Here is a 23,259-nt window from a genome sequence, read left to right on the forward strand (position 1 = left end):
AAGATGCGCTCTTTGCTTTTTCTGAAGGATTTTTGTTCAAGTGCCCGTGTCGATATCCTGGATTGTTTTATAAAATCTATTGACAATATTAATACGATGTATTTAATTTCATATTCTGTTATAATGTGTAGTAATTTCAACAATGAAATTTCATGTTTTTTAGAATGCAGAGTCAGTGCGGAGATGTGTAATAGCCCAACAGGCAGGAAACTTGTGGAAATTTGTGGTTTAGCGACCTCTTGCGTTAGGATGATGAAGTCCCTTCCGCCATCTTCACGCTATCAGTACACAGTTCTGTGTGTGTAGGATGAGCAATACAGTACATACGGTGTTATGCACGAACTTTTGTTTAGAATCGCCGACATTTCTGTGATATTCGCACATCCCCGATATCCCAGCTTCGCAGTGTTCGTAGGCATCACTGGCAACGAAGAGTGGAAAGAAAAGCTGGTGGAACAAATGACTGTGACTGTGATTTAGCGCAGCAGCAAGAGTATTTTTCAAAATGTCGTGCGGAGCATCTCTAAAACGTGAAATTAAACTATTAGAGGCAGTGTTCCCCAAAGAAAATGAAAGGTTTCAACTTTGTACTGCGAACATGGACGAGCTGACGTGCAAGTTTATCGGTTCCAACAACGAAGTCTTCATCATTCATTGTAACTTTACAGTGAGTTAAACGTAGTGCTGTGTAGGCTCTTATAGTCTTATTCGTTTGTGTGTGTGAGTGTTCCAGTGACAATGTGGTCTATTGTGCTCATTAGCTTTTGTCTTCTTAGGAAAAATAAAGGCGATCCATTGTGAACAAAGCCTCCTCCAAGCAAGTAGAGCACATGTTGAAAATCAGGGAGAGTTGCTTGACCAGACCAGTTCCATGCAAATTGCAAGATACATGCACTGAGAAATCTAGCTAGCCACTTTCTTTCGTTTAGTAAATTTACAATATAACTTTAACCCAGACACTGATCCCACTTCCTAGTCCCTACTGTACTGCTACAGTGCTATATAGAACTCTACTGTCTACTGACTAATACTGTCCATAACGGAGGGGCCTGAGTGAGCGGGATCTAGCATTAACTGCTAGACAGGAAAAGTCTTGAAAACATTATAGATAGGCCCTACGCAATGATGATTCATGATTGACTATGGACAAGGTAGAGGCCAGTGATGGATACTGAAAATTTAGATTTTACCAGGTACAAGTTGCATACTGTCAAGGGATCGCTAGGATGGGTCCCAATGATGGTACACCAAACTCTAACTGCGACCAGCCCGAATGCGAAGCGTCACTGTGTACAAGGAGCGCCCCGGGCCGGGGTTAACCAAACTCCAATTAAGGTAGAATAGTAGACTGTACTGAACGGAAGGAGAAGAAGAAGAAGGGCAAAGCTAAATAGACATCAGCTACAAAGAGTAGGCCCCTATTAACAAATGTCAAATGATTAATTTGTTTTACAGCCCAACACCATCCCCTAACTAGAGTGTAGACCAACCTCGTTGTGGACTGCTCATTGTGGGCATTAAATAAATGGTTTCAGATACAAGATCGTGCCAGGACTGATGGAGATGCTATGTCCTTCTTTCCATGGACAATCAAAAGCTGAATCCATGACCAACCTCTGTGCTTTATTGTAACTACATGTACAGTCATCAGTAGAACAAGGGTTTAGAACTTTGTTGTAGAATTTAGAATTGATGAAGTTTGATAAGCCCAGTGTTCATTCTCGACACAGTAGGTCTCCATTGTAAACCCCTTCAAAGAATATTTTTGGAGGATTACTGTAAAACGAGAAATGTTCGCATGCATTTTAATTTCGCGAATTTCGCGAGCGCGAAGATTCGCGAAATTAAAATGCACGCGAAAGTTCTTTTCTACACTACATTTTGTATATGTATTGAATACCAGGTCCAGTTCGCGAAAATTTCATGCCGCTAAAAATGCCGTCGGCTCCAATTCGCGAAAAAATTCATGCCGCGAATATATCATGTTTTACAGTATTCTACCAAGTACCTAATACTTCATGTGTCAAGATGAAACTAAAACTACTTTTTACTGGTTTGGCCCCATGGCATAAGATTTACTGGTCCATTTCTTTTTTCTTTTTCTTTTTCTTTTTATTGGCCTCGACAATGTTTATTAATATTTTTTTTTCATTTGTTATTATTTTTTTTTTTACCTGTCATGTTGGAACAGTAAATTTGACAATTCCTGAAAAGTTACTGGCCCAGCAGTGAGAGTTCTAGATCCGGCATATGTACATTTGAACAAAAGTCTGGGCTGGATGTGTCTATCTACATGTAGATTTAGATCTAAAAACTAGCTGGGAACACTGTTGGCATTTGTTTCAAATATTTTGCACATTGCATGTGGCATTACCTAGTTATTATACGTGATATCATAATGTTGTGCATCAAACAATACATAATTTGGATGCATGGTAGAAAATCAAGTTGTTATGGGTCCAAGGCAAATTTAATAAACTCATAGGATGCACTGCATTGGTCTACTCCTGCATCACTGCTTGTGTAAGTGACACCATATCTACCCCATGCATGAGAATTTTTGCTGTTTGTCTTGGTCGTCAAAAAGGTATTAATATCATACAATGTATCTGCTAAGAGTATCATATGGTATAGACTATTTTATGGTTGTTTTTTGATTTTAAAGAGTCTTAATTTAAAATGATTTTGGTGAATACAAAATTATTTTTCAGGTGTCAGCCCCTCATCCTATCATGTTGCAAGAATCTTATTCATTGTAACATGTACATTGTATCATTTGAAGGCTAGAACGAATAAATACAGTCTTTGTGATTTTTATGTCCTTTTCTGAGAATGTCTTGAATATTTTTTCTGACACAACAATTTCATATCAAGGTATGGGCATGAAATTCAGATATAGGTTGCATGCACTAGAATCAGATCATAACTCATGATCTTGAAGGGGTCATATAGTTTTGGTTGAGACCTAAACTTCAGGTTTCTGTCATTTTTTCAGTGAGATGATAGGTAACCTCCTTTAAGATATGAAAGAGCATGTAATTTCAAGAGGAACTCGGCATTTATTTGATGAAAATCTGTTTTGAAATGGCTGAGATATCCAAAAAGAGCAATCCTCAAAAAGGTGGACCCACCTTTTATTACGGTTGCTTTGTTTTACTTTGTTTTTGGATGTTTCAGCCATATCAAAACTGATTTCCATCAAGTAAACTTTGAAGTCCTCTTAGTATGGCATGTTCCATGCTATTTCATAAATGGTTTCTTGGTACGGTATCTCACAAAAAGTTAAAAGCCTAATCCTCATCTCCACCATTACTATACCATCCCTTTAAATGTTTATAAATGGATTATTTTTTTATGTGCTATTTAAAGAAATGTGTAATGAAATCTAAAGAGACATTGATGCCCATCTTTGGTTAGCATGGCATCAACTGTATTATCAAATAGAGCAACACTAAAATAGTGTACATGTGTATAGTGCCATCAAATATTTGCCTTATTTTAGAAATCTGCCAATACCTCAAATAGTGATTCTAACTTGAAATCCTGTGGTTAATCTCAAGTCCTGTGGCATTAGTTCTGTAGTACTTTTATTAGTTCAGAATTACTAAGTAAATGCAGGTTTCTTGACTGCAGTATTTGCTGTATGTAGTATTGCTGCCATGATGTTCTAGTATTTGAAAAGCTTTGCTATTTTCATTTTATTGGAGTGATCTGAAACCATTGAATTACACAGTTCTTTATTGTTAGTGGGTTAAGTTGTATATTGAGTAAGTTGTCCACATGTTGGCATAATAATATCGTAAAAAAACAAAACTGAAACAAAGTTCATCAAATTTGTAATTGTTTTCTCAGTATCAACACTTGAGAAAGAGCAAATCGCTCAAAAATTTGTGTGCTGAAATAAACTGTTGGTGAATACAGCATGAACTTTGTTTCAGTTTTGTTTTTGATGATCCAATACCTACATATATTGATGAAAGTGAACTAAATTTTCAGAGACTTTTAATTTTTCAACTAAAATTAATGTTCAAATTTGACTCAGATGGGCAAATGACCCTCTCTCTTACAAATCAGATCAGTACTTCCACATTTAGACTTAACAGGTTTGTGTTGATGATGTAAAAAAGAAAAAGATTGCAAACCAATACCTGTTTGTTAGTAAATCTTGTCACAGTGATTAAAACTGTCAAGCTCCAAAGTAGATAAATTGAAATTACTGTGAAGGGATATGGGAAGCTTTAATGCCAGCATGTCATGTAAGAGGGCCTTCATAGTGTATGCTTAAACAGGGATTTTTCGAAATGTGCCATATTTCAGGCACAGATGTACATGTGTAGTATTGCTCAGGTGTTTGTTCAATCTCAGTCTAAATGAATGATGTTGCTGGATAAAAACACAATTTAACCAAAATGTTAAAAGTTATGTATGGATTCATTTATTTATAAATGAGAAATAAAGATTAAAGTTTCATTTATGCTTGAAAACTGAGAATCCACTTTCTTCATTTCCCCATACCAGGATTCCTACCCTTCGTCTCCACCCGTCTGGTTCTCCGAAGCTGACGATGCAGTCATCTCCACAGTCATTGAGCAGCTTGCGGATGTAACGGGATCAGACTCATTGGTAAATTCACTTATGATGTCACTTTAACCTCCAGTAGGTGTTTCATTCAGAGCAGCTGAAGTCATTGGGATTTATAATGTTTATGTGGCATGTACTAGAGTAGTTGGGTGCATACATGTGTATCATTGTTTGTTTCAATTGGAATGCACAGTATGTAAGGATAATGTGCAGAGTCTTCAGGGGCGTTTGGTCATCATCTTGAAACTATTGAACTTGGCAATTTCCTCGTTTATATTGTTGGTCAACCATACAGCATACATACGTATATGTTTCATGATTCTGTAAATGCTTCTGTAAGGAGCATAACTGAACTGGCATGATTATTGATTTGATTTGGGGGGGGGGAAGAAAAAGTATTTGAAATGTCCATTATCAAATGTGACTGTAATGTGAAACTTTAGACGAAAATTAAACTGATTCTATCAACTTCCCTTTCCGTGCTGGATATACAATGTATGATGTCACTTACTATGGTATTTTTTTTTTCCCTGCGTCTTATTTTATAGCTTTTGAGACATGTGAAGCACTTAGTGTGTGAACTCTGCAAACTCCATGATGTAAATCTACCGTCAACTCTGCCCAAGCTGGAACAGCATTTACCGCCAGAGGTAGGTAGAAATGCAACTTTGCTGCATGTTCCTTGCATACGCATCATACATGTACAATTGTGAGTAATGATTTCTGCGGAATCTCTCTGTGGGAGCATTGTAGCCATTCACAAATTTTGACAGCACTTTCGTGTTCTCTCTCTTGTACACCTGCAGGGGGCATTTCATGAAGCATTTTGTCTGACAAAGTTGTCGGACCAATTTGCTCTAAGCTAACCAGATGCAAGGATTTCAGTTGCTTGTAACAGTTTGTCAGAAAAATATCCGACCAAAATGCTCATGAAATGCCCCCCGTGTGGTAGTGATCAACATTACCGCTCAGTTTTTAATACTTCTTAACCTAATAGGTGCCAGTTAATGTCTTGTAATTGTCTGTCTGTAGGCCCAAGATCTTGTTATTCATTGCTATATACATGTAGTGATCAAATGTAGAGGCAGACACATGCGAGATTGCGTGTTTCATTTACACTGCCCAGTTATATTTGTACATCACTTTATACACCTTCATATCTCCTGCTAACTGCTTCAACTCTGACAGAGCCATGATGAAGAAATGCTCAGTGCAGACGAGGACGACGCAGTGGAGGATGAGGACGATGACGAGAACCACGAGGTAGATGACTGCCTAGATCATTATGAGATGGAGGAAGAGCCCAGGTGAGGATATATCATACATCTCTCTTCTATCTCTTTCTCTCTCTCTCTCTTTTTTATATCTTCCATAGTAATAACCTCACATATAAATCAGAAACTGACCCACAGAAATATGTCATCAGGTCCATGCAGCATGGCGATTTGTATTATCTGACTTTCAAATGAGATTAAGTCTGTACTACCCGATTCACCTAATTGAATGACGGTAACAATAAATTATGATAATTGAGATGTACTTAAAGATGAATCTTATCAAAAGTCAATAACTATTAAAAGTCAAACTAGGTTAATATAATGTGAGAAAACATTAGAAGTTAAGATTATAGATGTGTAATGATCCATGTTTGCAATTATATGCATTCCATCATTTTCCATTGTAATATTGTCAAATACGTATACTTACATTTTGTTTGTGTTAGCATGTCTTCAGTGGAATCTGTGAAACGCTATGAAATGAGACTATTAAAGTCATTGTTATAAAGTATTCCAAATAATACTTTTCCTCTCCAAATTGCTTGGAAACTAATAATAGAATAAAATCATTGCAAGCAGTATTTTTGAGGCATAAATGGACAATGCCTCCAAAAACCTGGAAACCTCCAACATTCTAGTTTGAAATTGTCCTTTACTTAGTCATTTCCCACAGTGGAAGTTTCCACGAGGTGAACGTACAGGTTTTAATTCTTATGTAACCCTCATTTTTTTTTGTTGTTGTTGTTGATTGAATCATTTCTTTATGCAAGAAAATGTATAACATATAAACCAGGTCAATTATTCATTTAGATAATTGCAGGCATACATCAAAAATTGAAAATCACAATGTTAAGAACATATACTACAAATGACATCAGTGAAATTAATGCGCCGATATCAACAATAATATTTAACATCAACAATCGTTATAGTAGAGGCAGAATAGTCAGTCCTTGGTGTAAACAAAGGTAAGAAAATGAGAGCTTCATATCTTGTGTGTCTTTATCATCTGTGAACAAGTTTGCTCTTTTCATGCACAGTTTAGACAAATTGTCACCTTGTGTGTCTGCACACTTTAGTTGGAGTTTGTGAGTTCCTCTAATAGTCGGTCTTCTCATTTTTCACTCTGCCCCCCCCCCCCCCCCACCACTAGCAAAATGGAAAAAGACAATGACGAGAAGGAGATTGATGCTGAGAATTACGCTGTCTTAGCAAGACTCAAGTCAAATCAAAGGAAAGACTATCTCAAGGTGAGTTCATTCTTCATCGTTTTCAGGATTTAAGAGCCTTGTATCATTTACTTACTCACCTACACTACTCCAGGACACAGTGTCACCTTCAATTTGCCCATGTCCTTTTTTAGTCATGAACAGGTGAGTGGAAGATTTTGTGTAACCATCATGCAATGGCCCTGTTTACCTCATCTAGCCTGAATGGGCTTGATTAACTTATGTCAGGACATGTAATCTGACCTTGTTTTGTTTGTCAAGGCCTTCCTATGTCCGGCTTCCATCCTACAAGGGCAGTGATTTGGCGTAGTCGGTAGTGCGTCTGCCTCCAGATCCAGAGGACCCGGGTTCAATTCCCGAGTACAGCTGAGCAATGTTGTGTGTAATCATCCTGTCCTCCCTGGTAGGAGGCAAAAACACACTGTCCCTCTGATAGGACACGAAATGGAGGTCCCGTGCGTGAGATATTCACAACTCCGGCACATACAAGAACCCACTTCATTCATTCATCGCAAAGAGCAGGGTGCTGATCTGATGACGTGGTTCAGCTACTATTTGATTTTCAGTTATGATTATCTCTCTTTCTTTTTAAAGATGTCATAACATATGAGAAATGGTAATGGTGCAGAAGCAAGTGGCAAAGTCAATCTTGCTGCAACATGGCTACATTCTTTCACATGAATGATGTGACCGTACAGTAGAAGACATTGTGATGTGCCCCTAGCCACAGCCATTATGTTGCAGTGGATGCTGCTTCTCAGACCAGAAAGCAAGAGGGACCATCGCTTAACAATCTGTGCCAGGGACTTTGGACAGTGTGTACAATGTTATGGGTTTTTTTTTCTGTCCCTGTCAGCACTCAGAGCACATGAAGGGTTAATTGTTCCTTTCATGTTCAGCAAGAAGACACACTGCAGTCCACATATCTGTGGTGCAGGTCTTCATGCACTTGCTGAAGGCCTGTAGCATTTGCATCTGTCTTACCTTGGCAAGAGATTCTCTGTCAGTCGTATCTGTGCACTAATTGTTGTGAAGCCCTACAAATGTGCACGACAGCACGGTACTCAGATGAAAAGTTGCAGCAGTACAGGAGGTCTTTGCGCAAAAAGGAAGAGGCATTTGAATGAGGGCTTACTTGAAGTAAAGATGACATAGAGTGATCAATGATGTATACTAATACTGGTGTCCTTATCGAATCCATACACACCTGCTCGGTACATACTGTGTGATCCACAACAGTGTTGAGATAGACCTGTGCACTAGCAAGCAAGCCAGGGTCTGGTTCCATTTGAAAGTTATAATGCGCCTTACTTTTAGGATAGATGTCATACTTGCATAATGTCAGACAAATGTTAAGAAATGTCATCGAATCATCTACAATGGAATCTTATGTGTCCGTGGTTAGCAGGTGACTATATTGCCTCATGCAGTGTAGTTTTCAGATGCATTGTTTTACAGGGGAAGAAAAAGTAGAAGACCAAAAATGCATTCTCTCACATTTTTTGTGGTGGAGGTAGGCTCCTCCTCTTTCTTCATTGATGTGAGTAGGACAACAAAGTGTACCTGGTGCATTGTAGACGAATGTGTTTCTGTATCGGAAATAGTGGCATTTCATTTACATTTAATACATGGCATAGTGTATTGATGATCTTCTGACTTTCACATAGCCATGAAACATTTTTTCTCTTATGTGTTAATAGGTTGAAATATGACAGAAAATATAGATTTTAAAGGAAGGTATTGTGTTCACATCATCATTCTGTTTTTAAGTATACCGTCCAGTTTTGTAGAATGTACAGTATGTCATTCACTATCAATCATGTTTCTTGTGATGGCTTTCCACAGGGTTCCGTCTCGGGGTCGGTAGGGGCAACTGACAGACTAATGAAGGAGCTAAGAGACATCTACCGATCGGACAGCTTCAAGAAGAAAAAGATGTATGCTGTGGAGCTTGTGAATGACAGTCTATACGACTGGAATGTCAAGATTTTTACGTGAGTATATACAGAATGGCTGTTAGCCGCTGGTGTGAGCAGGCCAAGATTTGAATGCCGTATCAATTTCGACTGTTTGGCCCACAAAAGATGGAGATGGGAATAAGGGATCCCAGTGTCCATTGCCTGTCCTCTCTCTGTCGTCCATCACATACTGTATATGCTGTTATTTTCGCGTACAGATATTTTCGCGAATTAGAAGGTGAAAGACATTTTTGCGAGGTGTTGATTTCGCGATTTGACGCCAACGCTATCTTGCATGTATTGTTACTCTAGTGTATGACGACATTTTCGCATGTTGTTAAATTCGCAATCCAACTGTGATTTGCGAAATTCGCGAAAATTAAACCCTCGCGAAAATAACCACTTATACAGTACATATCCAGTTTACCTGCAAGACTCTCTTTGTGAATTAACCTGTTGAGGACGGTTTGATTTTGCTACTACACGCATTTCCCATAGACGCTTGCCTGAGTGTACTCGGGACTCATCCTTAACGGGTGAAGAGTTGCTCTAAGTGAACTAAACTTAAAAGTCATAAAATTACATGTGGGGTATCATAATATCATCCTGTCCAAAATGTCATACTAGGGTCAGAAGTCATAGGTTATGCATATCAGAGGATGTACAATAACCCACTGATAACTTTTCATTCTCTTCACTACATTTAAAGTTTGATGTATTCATCCATTTCATTTCACTATTCCTGCAATCTTTCATTTAACCATATTGTGATAATAAGGCAGAATTTAGACTTTATATAGACTGTGAGTGTAAAGTGAGGTTCGCGCTGGATGTGGACACAGCACTTTTATTTACTCACTCAAGAAAAATATGACTCTTGATTTGTTTCCTTTTGTGTTGCCATTTTTTTTTGTAACTTTCACTTTAACATTCCTGCTAGATTAGATTGTTTTGTTAATATGTTTTGTTAATATGACGAGCAATGACATTTTTTGACCTGTGTTTTGCATCCAAAGAAATTCCCGTATCCTGTCCTATGCATGATATCATTGAAGATAAGTGAGGTGTTCATGTAACTCAATTATTTTTCTTCTTTTTTTTTTTCAACAGAGTTGACTCTGACAGCCCACTCCATGCAGATCTAATTCAACTGAAAGAGAAGGAAGGCAAGGATCATATACTCCTCAATATGACCTTTAAGGTAGGTTGATGAGTTTAACACGGGACCAGACGTTCTGAATTGATTTAAACCGTCGGCCAGGGGTCAGCTATGGTGCATGACTTGCATGAACCTGTGCCAGCCAGCCAGCCAGCCCACAGTGGTTTCCATTGCTTTAAGTTGCACATCAAGGCTGGGCACTAATAACTAGATCAGTGTTATAAGTGCTATATCTTATTATAATTAATTTTATTACCAATGAATTGGTTTATTCTTTTATATTTGTTCTGACAATTATTATTATTTATTTTTTTTGTGGGGTATTTTTTTATTTCTATTTGTTCAAAATGCTGTTTATTTATTTATTTATTCATTCTTTGGGTGGAATTGTTGGCCAAGCCAGATCCTGTCAACTGGTTTCAGTCACCCAAAGAATGGCAGTAGGTGCTTATCACTCAAGCATGACTCAACTCCAGAAAGATCCAGCTGAAGCAAGCAGCATTGACTATTGCTAGGTTGCTAGCATCACAGTACTCAGCCAGATTCTAATTTGCACGAATGGTGTGAGGTACCTGTGCACTTTATGCCTCTTAAACAATTATGCTGGAGGCATTTTGGTTCATTGTTTTTATCCGTCTGTTTATTTGTCTCTCTTTCTGTTCTTTTGTGTGTGTTTTATGTTTTGTAGAGCAAAATTCAGAACGAGCACCCATATCAATATCGTAATGTCACTGAATCTCAGGGATCTTTCTGTCAAAGGGAGTATGAGTATATCTCTTGGGGCACATAATAGATGCAAATTAGCATACACACAAACCTATTCACTTGCATATCTGGTATTTTTATTTGCCGTTCTAAAAAAATTTTCTGAACTGGCTACGGATCCGTTTGCTTACATACAAGGGAACAAAGATGTGAAATACCGAGAAGACTTGTGAAACTTGTCATGCACATTTTAGACTGATGCTGCTTATGAAAAGTAAGACTTCAAGACAGCACCAAAGGATTGTCTCTGTGATTGGTTATATCCCTTCACTGTCTGTGAAACCATCCAAATAAACACAGTAACATGGTGAAGAGTTCATTACCAGGTAGTAAAGGCAATGATATGGATGAATATGAAGAGTTTGCATGCAAAAATGATATATGCCACTTTCAATTTTTTGAGCTAAAGGTCATCAAAAACTAAAATCTTCTCTATGGTACTGAACTGGTTACATAACAAAAGATTTTTTTGAAGATATCAAAATCATCACAAGTATTCTAATCTTTTTGTTTTTCAGTAGATTTAATCTCATATCTAAAATTGATAAGAATGGTGATATTGGTCTTTGCATTTAAGCTTTTCATATCTTCCATTTGTCGATAAAGTGGTGATTCTTTGGTGTTTATGTTTCTGAGAAATGCCTCATCCCTCCCCCCCCCCCCTTGCTCCCACTTTGACTCTCTGTATGCTTGTTTTCTCGGCTGATTGCCCTTACTGTTTGACATCACCTGTAACTCTTTGCAGGAGCACTACCCGTACGACCCTCCCTTCGTGCGGGTGGTGTGGCCCATCCTGACAGGGGGCTACGTCCTAGGGGGCGGTGCAATCTGCATGGAGCTGCTCACCAAGCAGGGCTGGAGCAGTGCCTACACCATCGAGGCCGTCATACTGCAGATCGCAGCCACACTGGTCAAGGGCAAGGCCAGGATACAGTTTGGCGCGGGCAAGGTGAGTGGACGTTGCCGGACCCTGTCACCGACGGATGGCCAGTTACTGTAAAGCAAGAAACACTAGCGGCATGAAACTTTCGCAAATTTGAGCCGACTGCTTTTTCACAGCATGAAATTCGCACAAATTGCCACTGGCATTCAGTGCATTGTATAGCCAAGCACTTTTACATGTATTTTACTTTTGTGAATCATGGGTGCTCGCGAAATTCGTGAAAGTTTTCTTCTCATGAAAATTTCTAGTTTTTCCAGTAGCTGAAATTATGCCATCTGTGCAAGCACTGCTGTCATCAAAAGAAGAGGAAGCGTATATGCTGCATTTGGTAATAATGGGTGTGTTATGATGGTAGTCATAATGATTCTGATAATAATGATCATACTCTTTGATTTCATTAAAGCATGTTTTTTTTTTTTGTTCAAAGCCAGAACAAAAGGGTGCCCTATTTTTGGCTCTGTTTTCGCTTGTTTTGCAAGTTGATAGATAAATCATTGCCCAAAGGAAACAAATCTCTTCCTTGGAAAGGAAGTTGTAACCAGCTCACCCGCTGGAGCTATTCCAGGTAGAGGAGAAAAGTTTGGGATTATCTGCCACACCAAAAGATGCACTATGCTGAACAGAGCAACTGGCATTCATACACTTTTCCAGTGAAGGGTATTGTTTTGCCCGTTTTTGGATATTTCATTGCCGTTGGATTCTGTTTGATTTAACAACAAGCACATCTGAGGTGCAAGTTTCAAGAGAGTGATGTGACTGACATATTGATTGAGAATTCTATACCAGTATTTGATATTTGGCATTGTCTGAAATGTTATTCCCGAACACTGCCACCTATAGTCTGTTTGTAACCAATGCATTGCCAATGATATCGAGAATACACAGTAGCCAGAAGGATTCATTGTTTCACATGATCATTTGGAAAAGCCAGTTACAGAAAATGATCAAAGAAATTTAGCAGTCGTATGAAAACAGTTTTAAGGAAATCTGCTCTAGAGTTAGGAATGCAAATGTGGGAGATAACCCTCTTCATAATAAAAACAATTCAAATTTTAACACATTTTGAATGTGATATTTGCACAGGATGTACATGTATGTATTTCAAGAGATTAAACTATTGGGATTTTGTAACAAATGTGAATTAGTTCTTTTTAGCCAAATCACAGTATTTTGCAGTGACCCATCTGCAAATGTATTGGGTTAGCATGGCCACGAGTGAAAGATATGAGGAGGGATTGCAGCTCAGTGGATAAGACAACAGACTATCAATCCAGAGGTTTGTGGTTCAGGTCCCCAGGCTGCTGGGGTTTTGCTCCCTAGGCAAGATATGTTATCCTCATTATTTGGTCCTTTGGAGGAGACTGACAACCATCGGTCTTGTGTTCGCTTGCTTGCGAGCATTCATTCCTTCCATTGTAGCCATGTGAAAGAAATCATATTACAGCATTTCAAAAAACTGCACAGATTTTTTTTTTTTTTTGTATGTGGGGGGGGGGGGGAGTTACTCCCCTTACTCCCGATGAGTACCTGTGTCATCATTCGCATGTTGACTGCTGACTATTCTTTGGGTTGAACGTGTCTTTTTTACAACTTATTTCCAACAGAGTCAATACAGCCTTGTGAGGGCGCAGCAGTCTTTCAGGTCCCTTGTACAAATCCACGAAAAGAACGGTAAGACGAGTGTCTCCTGCCGAATTCTCTCTCTCAATTAACTAGATATTCATTTCTGCCATTTTTTTTTTTTACAATTGGCTCTAGACATACAACCCATTGTGGACAATCATATTTGGTGTTAGCTTAAAGGGAATGTCCACTCTGTGTTTAAATCAACTTTAAGGATGTCGTAAAAACCACACTGACTGAAAGATTTAAGTAAGTTTCTTTAAAGTTGGACATGAAGGACAAAGTAATTCAATTTTTGATTTAGGATGTTTTCAAAAAAACAGTGACATGGGTCACATCCCCTACAAAAAATAGACAAGGAAATGATACCATTGCCTCACAGTGCTGCTTCAAGTGGTATCCCAGAAGTATTGAAATCATTTGTTATTGATATGATTTTGCCTGTAGTAAGCCTCAATTCCCATTGAAAAAAAAAAAAAAAAAAGATTATTGCTCAGTCATTATTACTCTACAAAAATCTGGTTGGAATGACATACAGTCAACCTCATCTAAGTTGAATCTATTTGGACTGAAGAAATAGCTTTGAATTCGAGAAAATTCAACTCATGAGGGATTAAAATCGATAGAATATAAAGGGAAGAGGACTGGAAATGACCTTTGACCTAGGCGATTATTTGACTTATGCGAGGTCGACTTGAGCAAGGTTGACTAATCCATTCTGTATAATATGATTTGAGAAAGAGAATTTAGTGATTAATTGTTTGGCGGTCAATTGGAGATAAGTGAGGCAAGGGCATCATCGCTCCACTCTAATTTGCATGTGGTTGAGTCTGCTTTCGCTGTTTAATTAGAACAAGTCAAAGGCCCGAATTAATGAAGGTGGTACAAATGAAACCATGGTTTAAACCATGGACAAAAACCATGGAGCGCCAAGTGTCGCATGAAATATTTCGTTACGAAATCGGTCATTTCGTCGATGAAATGATTATTTTGTAACAAAATGACAACATTTTGTAACTAATTGAGCATTTCATCCACGAAATGATAATTTCGTCAACGAAACGGTCATTTTGTCAACGAAATGACCAATTTCACGACGAAGTATTCCGTGCAACACTTGGTGCTCCATGGTTTTTGTCCATGGTTTAAACCATGGTTTCATTTGTACCACCTTCGTGAATTCGGGCCAAAGTGTTTATCTCTCTTGTTCAGCATCTGATTTTGAAATAAACCTCCAACAGCTCTCTGTGTGAAATCTCGTTTTCTTTTTTTTCTAAGTCACCATAAATGTCGAGTGGAATTTCACATGAATGCACATTGTACTTCAAAGGTTTTGTGGCATATCACTTGAATTTACCATCGCTGCTATTTTCTGTCGTTCCAGGTTGGTTTACCCCGCCGAAGGAGGACGGCTAGAGCAGGGGACTCTCTTCAAGGAGCCTCTTCTGTTTTTCTTTGTGTACAGAGTGAACTTTGTCATGCTCAAGACTCTCACCGACACGTTTCGGCCGCCTCGCTGGCGGACTGTTTTATGAGCTAACTGAGTAATAGGAAGAGTAAGGAGAAACCAATCACATCAGCCTTGTTTTGCTCATGTTTCATCGTTTCTTTATTTTGTTCCGTGTACTTTTTTTTTCCTTTTCTCATCTCGCGTATGGTAATCGTCATGAAAGCATAATCACTGGGAATCCTTTTACTTAGCGTCGAGAATTGTACCGGTGAGGGGTTTGCGTGGAAGTGCTCTCATCCTCGAAAGCCGCAGCTGGTCAGTCTCGTTAGAAACGGCCCCGAACGGTGCACCAAGAGTGGAGATGTGACCTTGACAGCTTGGTTCTTGGACGGACAAGCGTGTTTTGCCATCGAGACGGCATGTAGCAAGGACGGAAGCTGCAACCATGATTGATATACTTTGTGACGTCAAGCTGCAGCTCTTCGTGTGGGTTGCGTGCATGGAGCAAGCGGGTGGAGATTTGGAACATACGTGACAGACAGATACATATCCAGAAAGAATCTCTCATACGGTCATATGACAACATACTATATATCATCGTAGTGCCCTGGGATATTTGCAATGGTGGGATGATTAGTGAGTAGAGAAGAAGACAAAAGTGCTTGCTTTGTCTCCCGTTAATGAATTTGACAAGAAAGAAAAAAACACACGCACAGGAGAAAGAGTGCCGTCTTCCCACTTCAGTTTGGATGTGCGGATGTGCATTGGCAGAGGTTGCTACCACATATGGAAAAAGCCAATGGCAGCCTGCCTTTGTGCTGTTGTGTACGGCAGCTCATCATGTTCCTGTACTTAGTCGCTGCCAAAGTACGTAGGCTATCGAGGCAGATTCGAGAGACTGATCCGCTGAGCAATTGTTAACTGAGGTTTAGTTCCGTAAAGCAACAGCAATGACAGCGTATAGAAATCAAAGCCTTTGCCCTCTGTTGTTCGGTTAGGTTGTATGTTTGTTTGTGCGTTTTGTCTGTCTGTCAGTTCTTGCTGTATTCCCTCAGCAGTAATTAGTGTCGACATAATCCTGTGTTTTCATGAGCGTGGTGATGTGCGCCGTAGGAGCGATATTAAGGGCATAAATCTCACGAGTTTGCTATGTGCTTATACTTGGTTTGCCTGTTTGTTTGTTTTTTGGAGCAGGCACATTTGCCATTAAATCTAAGCCTTTTAACACACAGCTAGTATCTTCCCGTGCCATTCTCACCGAACTCAAGTGTAGCACTCGCAAGGCTAGCATTCTGATTGGACAATTAGAAGGTAGAAATATCAAAATCTGAACTGCAAGAAAGCCAAAACTGCATGATTTGTGTGGTTGAACGCTTGGAGAACAGTTCTGTCAGGTCTCTGAAAGTTCAGTGCTGTAATTAAGACCTGACTTTTTACTGACGGTGGTTGAATTTCGTTTTATGAGCTGCTGCGGTCTGGCTATACATATATCCAGATGTACTTGTATAAGAAAGAATATGATGCTAATGATACTCTTGATGTAATCACCACAGTATAATTTTATTGGACCTTGCCTTTAATTTTTTTTTTTTTTTGGGGGGGGGGGTGGTAGGGGACCATAAATGTTGAGCATAGCTGTGGATATTGCATTATGTTCAGAATACTGACTGGCATTTCTGTAGCACTGTTAACTCACATGTCCACATACACCACTATTCTATTCTATTTTTTTGCTCTGTTAACTTTCATGTTTTCACATTGTACATGAACCAAATGTGTTCTGCGGCATATGTATCTATGAGGGTTACCATAGGGAACGCCAGACAACTGATTCCAGTGGGGGCCGTTCGGGTTTTATCTTTTCTTACAGCTTCAGCACCTCAAAACCAGTAGGATACCATCTCATTGTGTGTAATTGGTGTCACCTGTCATCGGTTGGTGTTCTGTTTCATGTGTTTAGACATTATTACTGTGTTTCGCTTTGTAATGTTTGAAATTGTTATAGCCATGAGCATGTATGCACATGTATGCTCATGGTAGACCATGCATTCTGCGATGTTTCACCGTCACAAAATCTTTTCCTGACACGCGAGTACGTCACCCAGCTCGACGGAATCCATCTGCTTCACGGCATAAAGTGCATTTATAGCTAGATTCAATCTCTGTAACAGACATAAAAAACAAACAAACAACCACACTGGTATAAACTGTATGTGGAATTGTGTGTCGAATGTGGGGGGAGGGGGGTAGCATATGCAATTTTCAGTCTGATAAATAAGACAAGCTTAATGAAGATCCATACTGGAGGTGAAAAAAAGTAGAAGTTTTGAAGGTAAAAAAAAAAAAGATGCAAGGCATTGCCAGTCATCATTTCTTATCATTATTGTTACGTGTTGTGTAAAAGATCATTTTAGAAGGGTGAAACCAGTGGTATCTGAAGTGCAAAACAGCAGTATGTTCCTTTTTTTCAGTGATCTGTAACACGTTCCATGGCCTCTGCAGTGCACATGAAACGTATTCAATACAAAACAAAACAAAAAACAAAAAATGAAAATATGAATGTGGCGTCCAAATCGGCTGCAAAGATTGATCCAAAGCAATGCTGAATATACACGTATGTGGGACAATATGTGACCATTACCTGCTAGTAATTACCTCCTTGCTATGTGCTCTCTTCACTTACTGCTCTGTCATGCATTAGTAAATTTTGATATGGAATGAAACAAATTTGAGTCATTGAGAATGCAGTAGTGCACTTGAAAATCCATATTGAGTTGTCATTTGCCATACGATGTAGATGGCAATTTAGACATGAAGGAGGGTAGTCTTGATGGGTTTGATGGTCATTTTGTCACTTCATCAAGTTTTAGGAGGCACCCCCCCCCCCCCCCCCACTCTAGACCAGACCACTCTGATCTGCCATTTCACACTAGAGAGCCCTCTTGTGGCAAGATTGTGAAAGTGTCCCAACTTGGTGCAGAGAAGTGTAAATACAGTTATGCCTTGGTGGTGGGTGGGGGGGGGGGGGGGGGGGGGGGAGGGGGGAGGGAAAGGGTGTTTTGGATGCATTCAGATACACATCACTTTGTTTTACATGTAGTATCATGGTCCTTTTGAATTTTCAGCAGAAATTTTGCAGGTTAAGTTTGCTTGAGGATTTGCCCCCAAGTTGTCATGACTAGTGATAATGGAGTACTACTTAATGAACTATCATCCCTTTATATGAAAATTCGGGACCATTAGTGATTACGCTATTGCTGCTAGTTTATGTGAAAAAATTCTATTGTTAAATTATAGGCCTCAAACAATTTCCTGTCAAAGTATTACATGTATACAAGTCCTACGATGTCTTGCTTTCATCTGAATGTCCCAATTTGCCCCCCCCCCCCCCCAAAAAAAAAGGAAGAGAAAAACATAATTATTTCCATCTCTGATAGGTAACAAAACTACTTTGCACTGAATAGATTGTAACTGCAGAAAAATTTTACTGGCTGGAAAATAACATGTAGTAAGTTAGTATACACTGTATCTGTGATTTTCCAGTCTTTGTTAGTTTTTTTTTTTTATTTGCATCCTGCTTATTAGATTCAAATCCTTGCATCTTCTTACTGATATCTTGCCTTTGTTTGAATGTCTGGAGACAAAAAGAAAAATAAATCCAGAATGGGGTGGTCAGTTTGAAAACGTCATTGTTTTTTCACATTTGAAGCAAGTAAGCACCACAGTTACAACTAGGGGGATGTTACGCATATATGTGAACAAAGGAAATTGGGCTAAAGAAGTTGCACTTACAGGACTGCACAGCACTGTCCGGTGAATTTGCCATTAACCCTAAACAGGCTGGGCTTTTTCTTCTATGCTGAATTAAACATGTTTATTTTTTTATCTTTTTGCATACATCTCACATACCTATTTTCCATCCCTCAGAGCACTGTTACGTAGAGTTACATACTCACAGCGTATAGTTGCGTAGTGTTGCTAGTCACTGCACCAACGCTACGCAACTCTACGCAAAGCCCGATGTGAAACCCCCTTTAGGTTGTGTAGGATATAGGTAAACTGTGTTCATGCTCTTAACCATTGATACCACGGCCACCTTGTTGGCGTGACAAGAACATTCCAGAGAGCTTCATACCATATTACTACATACGATGAACTGGAAGCGCCGTTTTCATCTGTTACTTGCCATTGTAATGAATCACGGTCATATACACAACAATTAAACAAATACAGATACACATTGTATGACAAATCCTCTGAATGCGGCGGTTGTGCCCCTGGACAAGACATCTTATCCTTGTCACTCGGTCCGTCAGAGGGGAGTTAGAGCTGTCGCTCCAGTAGTTGCTTGGTAACAGTCGTTCATTACTTCCTTGGTAGCTACATTAAAGAAATCATAAATAGAAGTATACCATACAAGACTGCTGCTCGTTCAAAGGGTTGCTCAACAGCTGTGATGTACATGAAGTTAGAACATTCGTGAAAGTAACGATGATGATGCTTATAAACAACACAGCTAAGGTTAGTAACTTTGTACTTTTTTCTGATAAACTCCATTTTTTCCCCCTGTTTGCTTATTCTTGTATCATTGTCGATATAAAGCAAACTACGGCTTTTACAAAGTACAGCAACAGTACAACGTAACAACCACATTGTATGAGGACAAAATGCGGGAAAGTATATGGAATGACATGAACTTTTTATTAACTATAATGGTATATGGAGAGTTTGAAATACTCTACAAGTATTTGGATCTGATGAAATGCTTACAAACCATCATGTACTTTTCAGATGGTAGGCTGCACGTAAAAATCAAGAACACTGATGGCGTGCATGTATTTCATTTTATTTTGTGTTTTTAACTTGAGACCTTGTGGACGTACCGGTAATGCTTGTTTTTGTGAATGTTTTTGTTTTGTCTTGTATCAAGGATACATGATATGGGAAGGGGAATACTTTACTGCTCTATCGCATGAATTAAGCCATGTTTGATTAGTATCTGATGCCACATAACTCGGAGCTGTCAGTGGCCATGTTCTAGCATGAGGTACTAGTACCCTGAAAGAATTAGATATCTCTCTGCTTCGTTTGGAAAACAACAACAAACAAACAAACAAACATAATCCGCTCAATTAGTGGAATAGCTTCACATATTGTGCTGCATTTTCACTCACAGGAAGTCCCCCTGAAATGGATTAACTGTTCACAGTGGTGAGGAGATTGGCACCTAACTAATGCAAATGTTGTATCATCAAGAAAGTTACAGTGATTAATACTTTTCTTTTGTCGACAGTGTATATGTTTGTGTTGTTGTTTGTTTTCTCTCTCCTTTTTGATCCTAATCTGTTCTGTGTATATGTAATACACCATGGCAAACATACCGCTGTGTTGATGGAATATTAATGGAATGGATGGAGGGAATGATATGCCATAACATCTCAAATACATGTATTGCTATCATGGCACGTGATTTATTCGCATTCTAATACAACGTACATCGGATCAGTAATGCTCTTTGCAGTTATCAAAAACATGCCAGTTACACTTGGATTTTGAAGCGTTGCTGTAGTTGCTGGACAGTTTTTTTTCCCCCATGTCTTATATTCAATACAAGAAAGTGCATACGCTTTCCATCAGTACAATGTACGAGCAAGTGTTATGCAGAATTCATGTAACATGTACAGTAGGAGAAAGTGATTCAAGTTATTTATTTACATATTTCTCAGAGCAGAAAAGGAAGAAGAAGGGGTGGGGGGGGGGGGTGGGAGGAATTTCACCAGAGACCACCCTTGACCTTATCATTATGTCAGTGTTTGACGTTGAACCCGTGCCAACTTATTTTTTTTTTTCCGGGTTATTATATGAAAATGTTTATGTCATGAATGAGATTATCCATGATCATGTATGAAAAAAAAAAATCCATAAGAAGGGAATAAAAATCGAAACAACATTGCCATTTTGTTCTGTCATTGGTTGTGTGTATCGTAGTGATGATAGTAATTCATACATTCTTGATAAAAGAACAATGAGAGGCTTTTGCTAAACAGTCGGGTCGCGACGCGGCGCCATGCGGCTTTTTTTTTTTTTTTTGGGGGGGGGGGGGGCGAATTAGCCCCAAAATGTTGTATGGTGAAGAAGACACATCGAAAACAGCGTCCATATCCATTACTTGCCGTAACGAGCGTACGCCATTTATCAAAGCATTGCTTGGGCGATATGCTTTTGTTGAAGATGGTAATAACCCTCTCAAAGAATAATGGTTTTGGTATTAAGAGAAAACGGATATTCGAAAGGAATGGTGCAAAAAAACCCCAAAAAACAGCGCATTAAAAAAAAATGAGTACTGTCTTCACGAATAATGAATTCATTTGCAATTAGATTATGATTAAAGTCAGAAAAAAAACAGCGCATAAGAAAATGAGTACTGAATTCACGAATAAATTCTTTTGCAATTAGATTATGATTAAAATCGCAAATAATACGACAATCCCTATTTTAGCAATGTACATATAGCAAAGATATGTCGTGTCACACATGAAGATCCAATCCCCATTAGAGTTCGCGAATGACTCGTATATCTGTTATGGAAATACACATATTTTTACCCTCGGGTTGACAGCAGAAAAAAAAAATGATTCAAAGTGGACGGAGACGCGTCATTATAAACATTGCATCTAAAAACGTTGATAACAAGAGGAGATTCCTTATTATTCGCGCCGCGACCTTACTGTTTAGCATAGATGGTCTTGCGGTGTGTTACCAAAAACATTGAAATACAGTGTATTAAGCATTAAAGAGGAAATCCACCCCCACAAATAAAATTAAACTTCAATAGAAAGAGAAAAACATTCAACACAGAACGATACACAAATGACAAAAATCGGATAAAAAAATTAAGGATGATATGACATTTTGAAATTTCACATTTTCTTTGGAAAATATTTCTTGACCAGTATTAAGAATATTCAATGATGTCATACGCTCTCAATTTTTCATGTATGTTGAGAAATCGTTTCATTCTTAGCTAATACAAGTAAAAGCATGTTCTCATACCAAGATATATCAGAGTTAACATTTGTTTATGTTGTTTTTTTTTGGATGGTTTTAAGGAGAGTGTTCTATTTATACAGCTGGAATATGAGACTTGTCATTTCTGAATTAGAAATGAATTAGAAATCGTGAGAGCATCACATCGTCAACTTGTTCATAAGGACTAGTCAAGAAATGTTTTCCGAAAAAAAGTGAAATTTCAGTGTCATATCTTCCTTATTTCATATCGGATTTTGGCCATTTTTATATCGTTCTGTAGGTAATATTTTTCTCTTTCTTTTAAAGTTTAGTTTTGGGTGGATTTCCTCTTTAATGTATCCGCTTTGTTGAATTCTTAAAAATCAAAGCGTATTGCACTGTTTTGTGTATGAGTAAAAGTTTAACCCTCTTGATGTCCAAGTGCGCTCCAATGATATAGATTAAGACGAACAGAGCAGTTAAATTTGACTGTCATCAAAATCGGACATAAAATCAGAAAGTGATGGGTTGCAGGAATTTCGGCGTAGTTTTCACATAGTTATCACGTCGTTGTGACGTAATAATACCGTGACGGTCACCTGACCAATGAATGAATAATTCATGATGACGTACATTTATGTGATTGCGACACTGTATGACCTGTGCAGCTGCAAAAACATGTAAAACGTAATAGGCCTACCTCCGTAACTTTATCATTTCATATCAAATCTTTACGAAACTGATTGATTTTATTTTATTGTCATGAAGCACGAGGACACTTTGCGAATTGTATTGAATTCATGAGTGCACGTCACGAGACCGACACCCACGAGTCATACATCTCACAAGTCATACAGCCCATGAGTTCGACACTAGGTAAAAACAGCCCACGAATTCGACAGATACAACACGGTTAATGTGTCGGTCTCGAGGGCCTTGTTAGCTAATGGCCCAGTCACAATGTCGGCGATCTGTCGGGGATTAGTTTTGGCCTGGGGTCGTCGTAGAAAATAAAGAATCCTTGAACAATCCTAGCAATAATCCTAATAAAAGTGGAGCAGTCACATTGTCTGAGATTTTTTCAAGGATTTTGACCTGGTGTTGTCGAAAAATCGTGGGATCAGCCTGCGATCGTCTTTTGGTGCTCCCCTTGGCATCTTCAAAATCTTCAAAATCTTCTGTCACAGCCTCCTGCAGCAAGAGCGTCTCAAACTTTTAGCGATCCGGTCGGAGGCGCCCTTATATACTGTACACGGCGATTTACTA

The 23,259-nt window shown here is 38.8% G+C and overlaps 1 protein-coding gene across 1 annotated transcript; it reads left to right on the forward strand.

Moving 5' to 3' along the window:
* The first annotated feature begins 353 nt into the window (after nucleotides 1-353).
* Nucleotides 354-15,958, forward strand: LOC139719853 (ubiquitin-conjugating enzyme E2 Q1-like). The gene is made up of 10 exons (XM_071631238.1): nucleotides 354-667; nucleotides 4,519-4,623; nucleotides 5,130-5,231; nucleotides 5,770-5,888; nucleotides 7,012-7,108; nucleotides 8,933-9,081; nucleotides 10,156-10,246; nucleotides 11,715-11,918; nucleotides 13,517-13,583; nucleotides 14,920-15,958. The coding sequence occupies exons 1-10, from the start codon at nucleotides 506-508 to the stop codon at nucleotides 14,949-14,951; spliced, it is 1,128 nt and encodes a 375-aa protein (XP_071487339.1). The 5' UTR covers nucleotides 354-505; the 3' UTR covers nucleotides 14,952-15,958.
* Nucleotides 15,959-23,259: the final 7,301 nt, after the last annotated feature.

The sequence above is a fragment of the Diadema antillarum genome, unplaced genomic scaffold (assembly GCF_040938485.1).
Source record: "Diadema antillarum isolate AM-2024a unplaced genomic scaffold, OU_Dant_1.0 scf00000115, whole genome shotgun sequence".
NCBI classification, from domain to species: domain Eukaryota; kingdom Metazoa; phylum Echinodermata; class Echinoidea; order Diadematoida; family Diadematidae; genus Diadema; species Diadema antillarum.

Bases quoted from the DNA above. Each gene is read 5' to 3' on its own strand.
- LOC139719853 (XM_071631238.1), top strand. From the start codon at position 506: ATGTCGTGCGGAGCATCTCTAAAACGTGAAATTAAACTATTAGAGGCA. The intron at 10,247-11,714 runs GTAGGTTGATGA...AACTCTTTGCAG, and splicing joins TCCTCAATATGACCTTTAAG to GAGCACTACCCGTACGACCC. The intron at 11,919-13,516 runs GTGAGTGGACGT...TATTTCCAACAG, and splicing joins TACAGTTTGGCGCGGGCAAG to AGTCAATACAGCCTTGTGAG.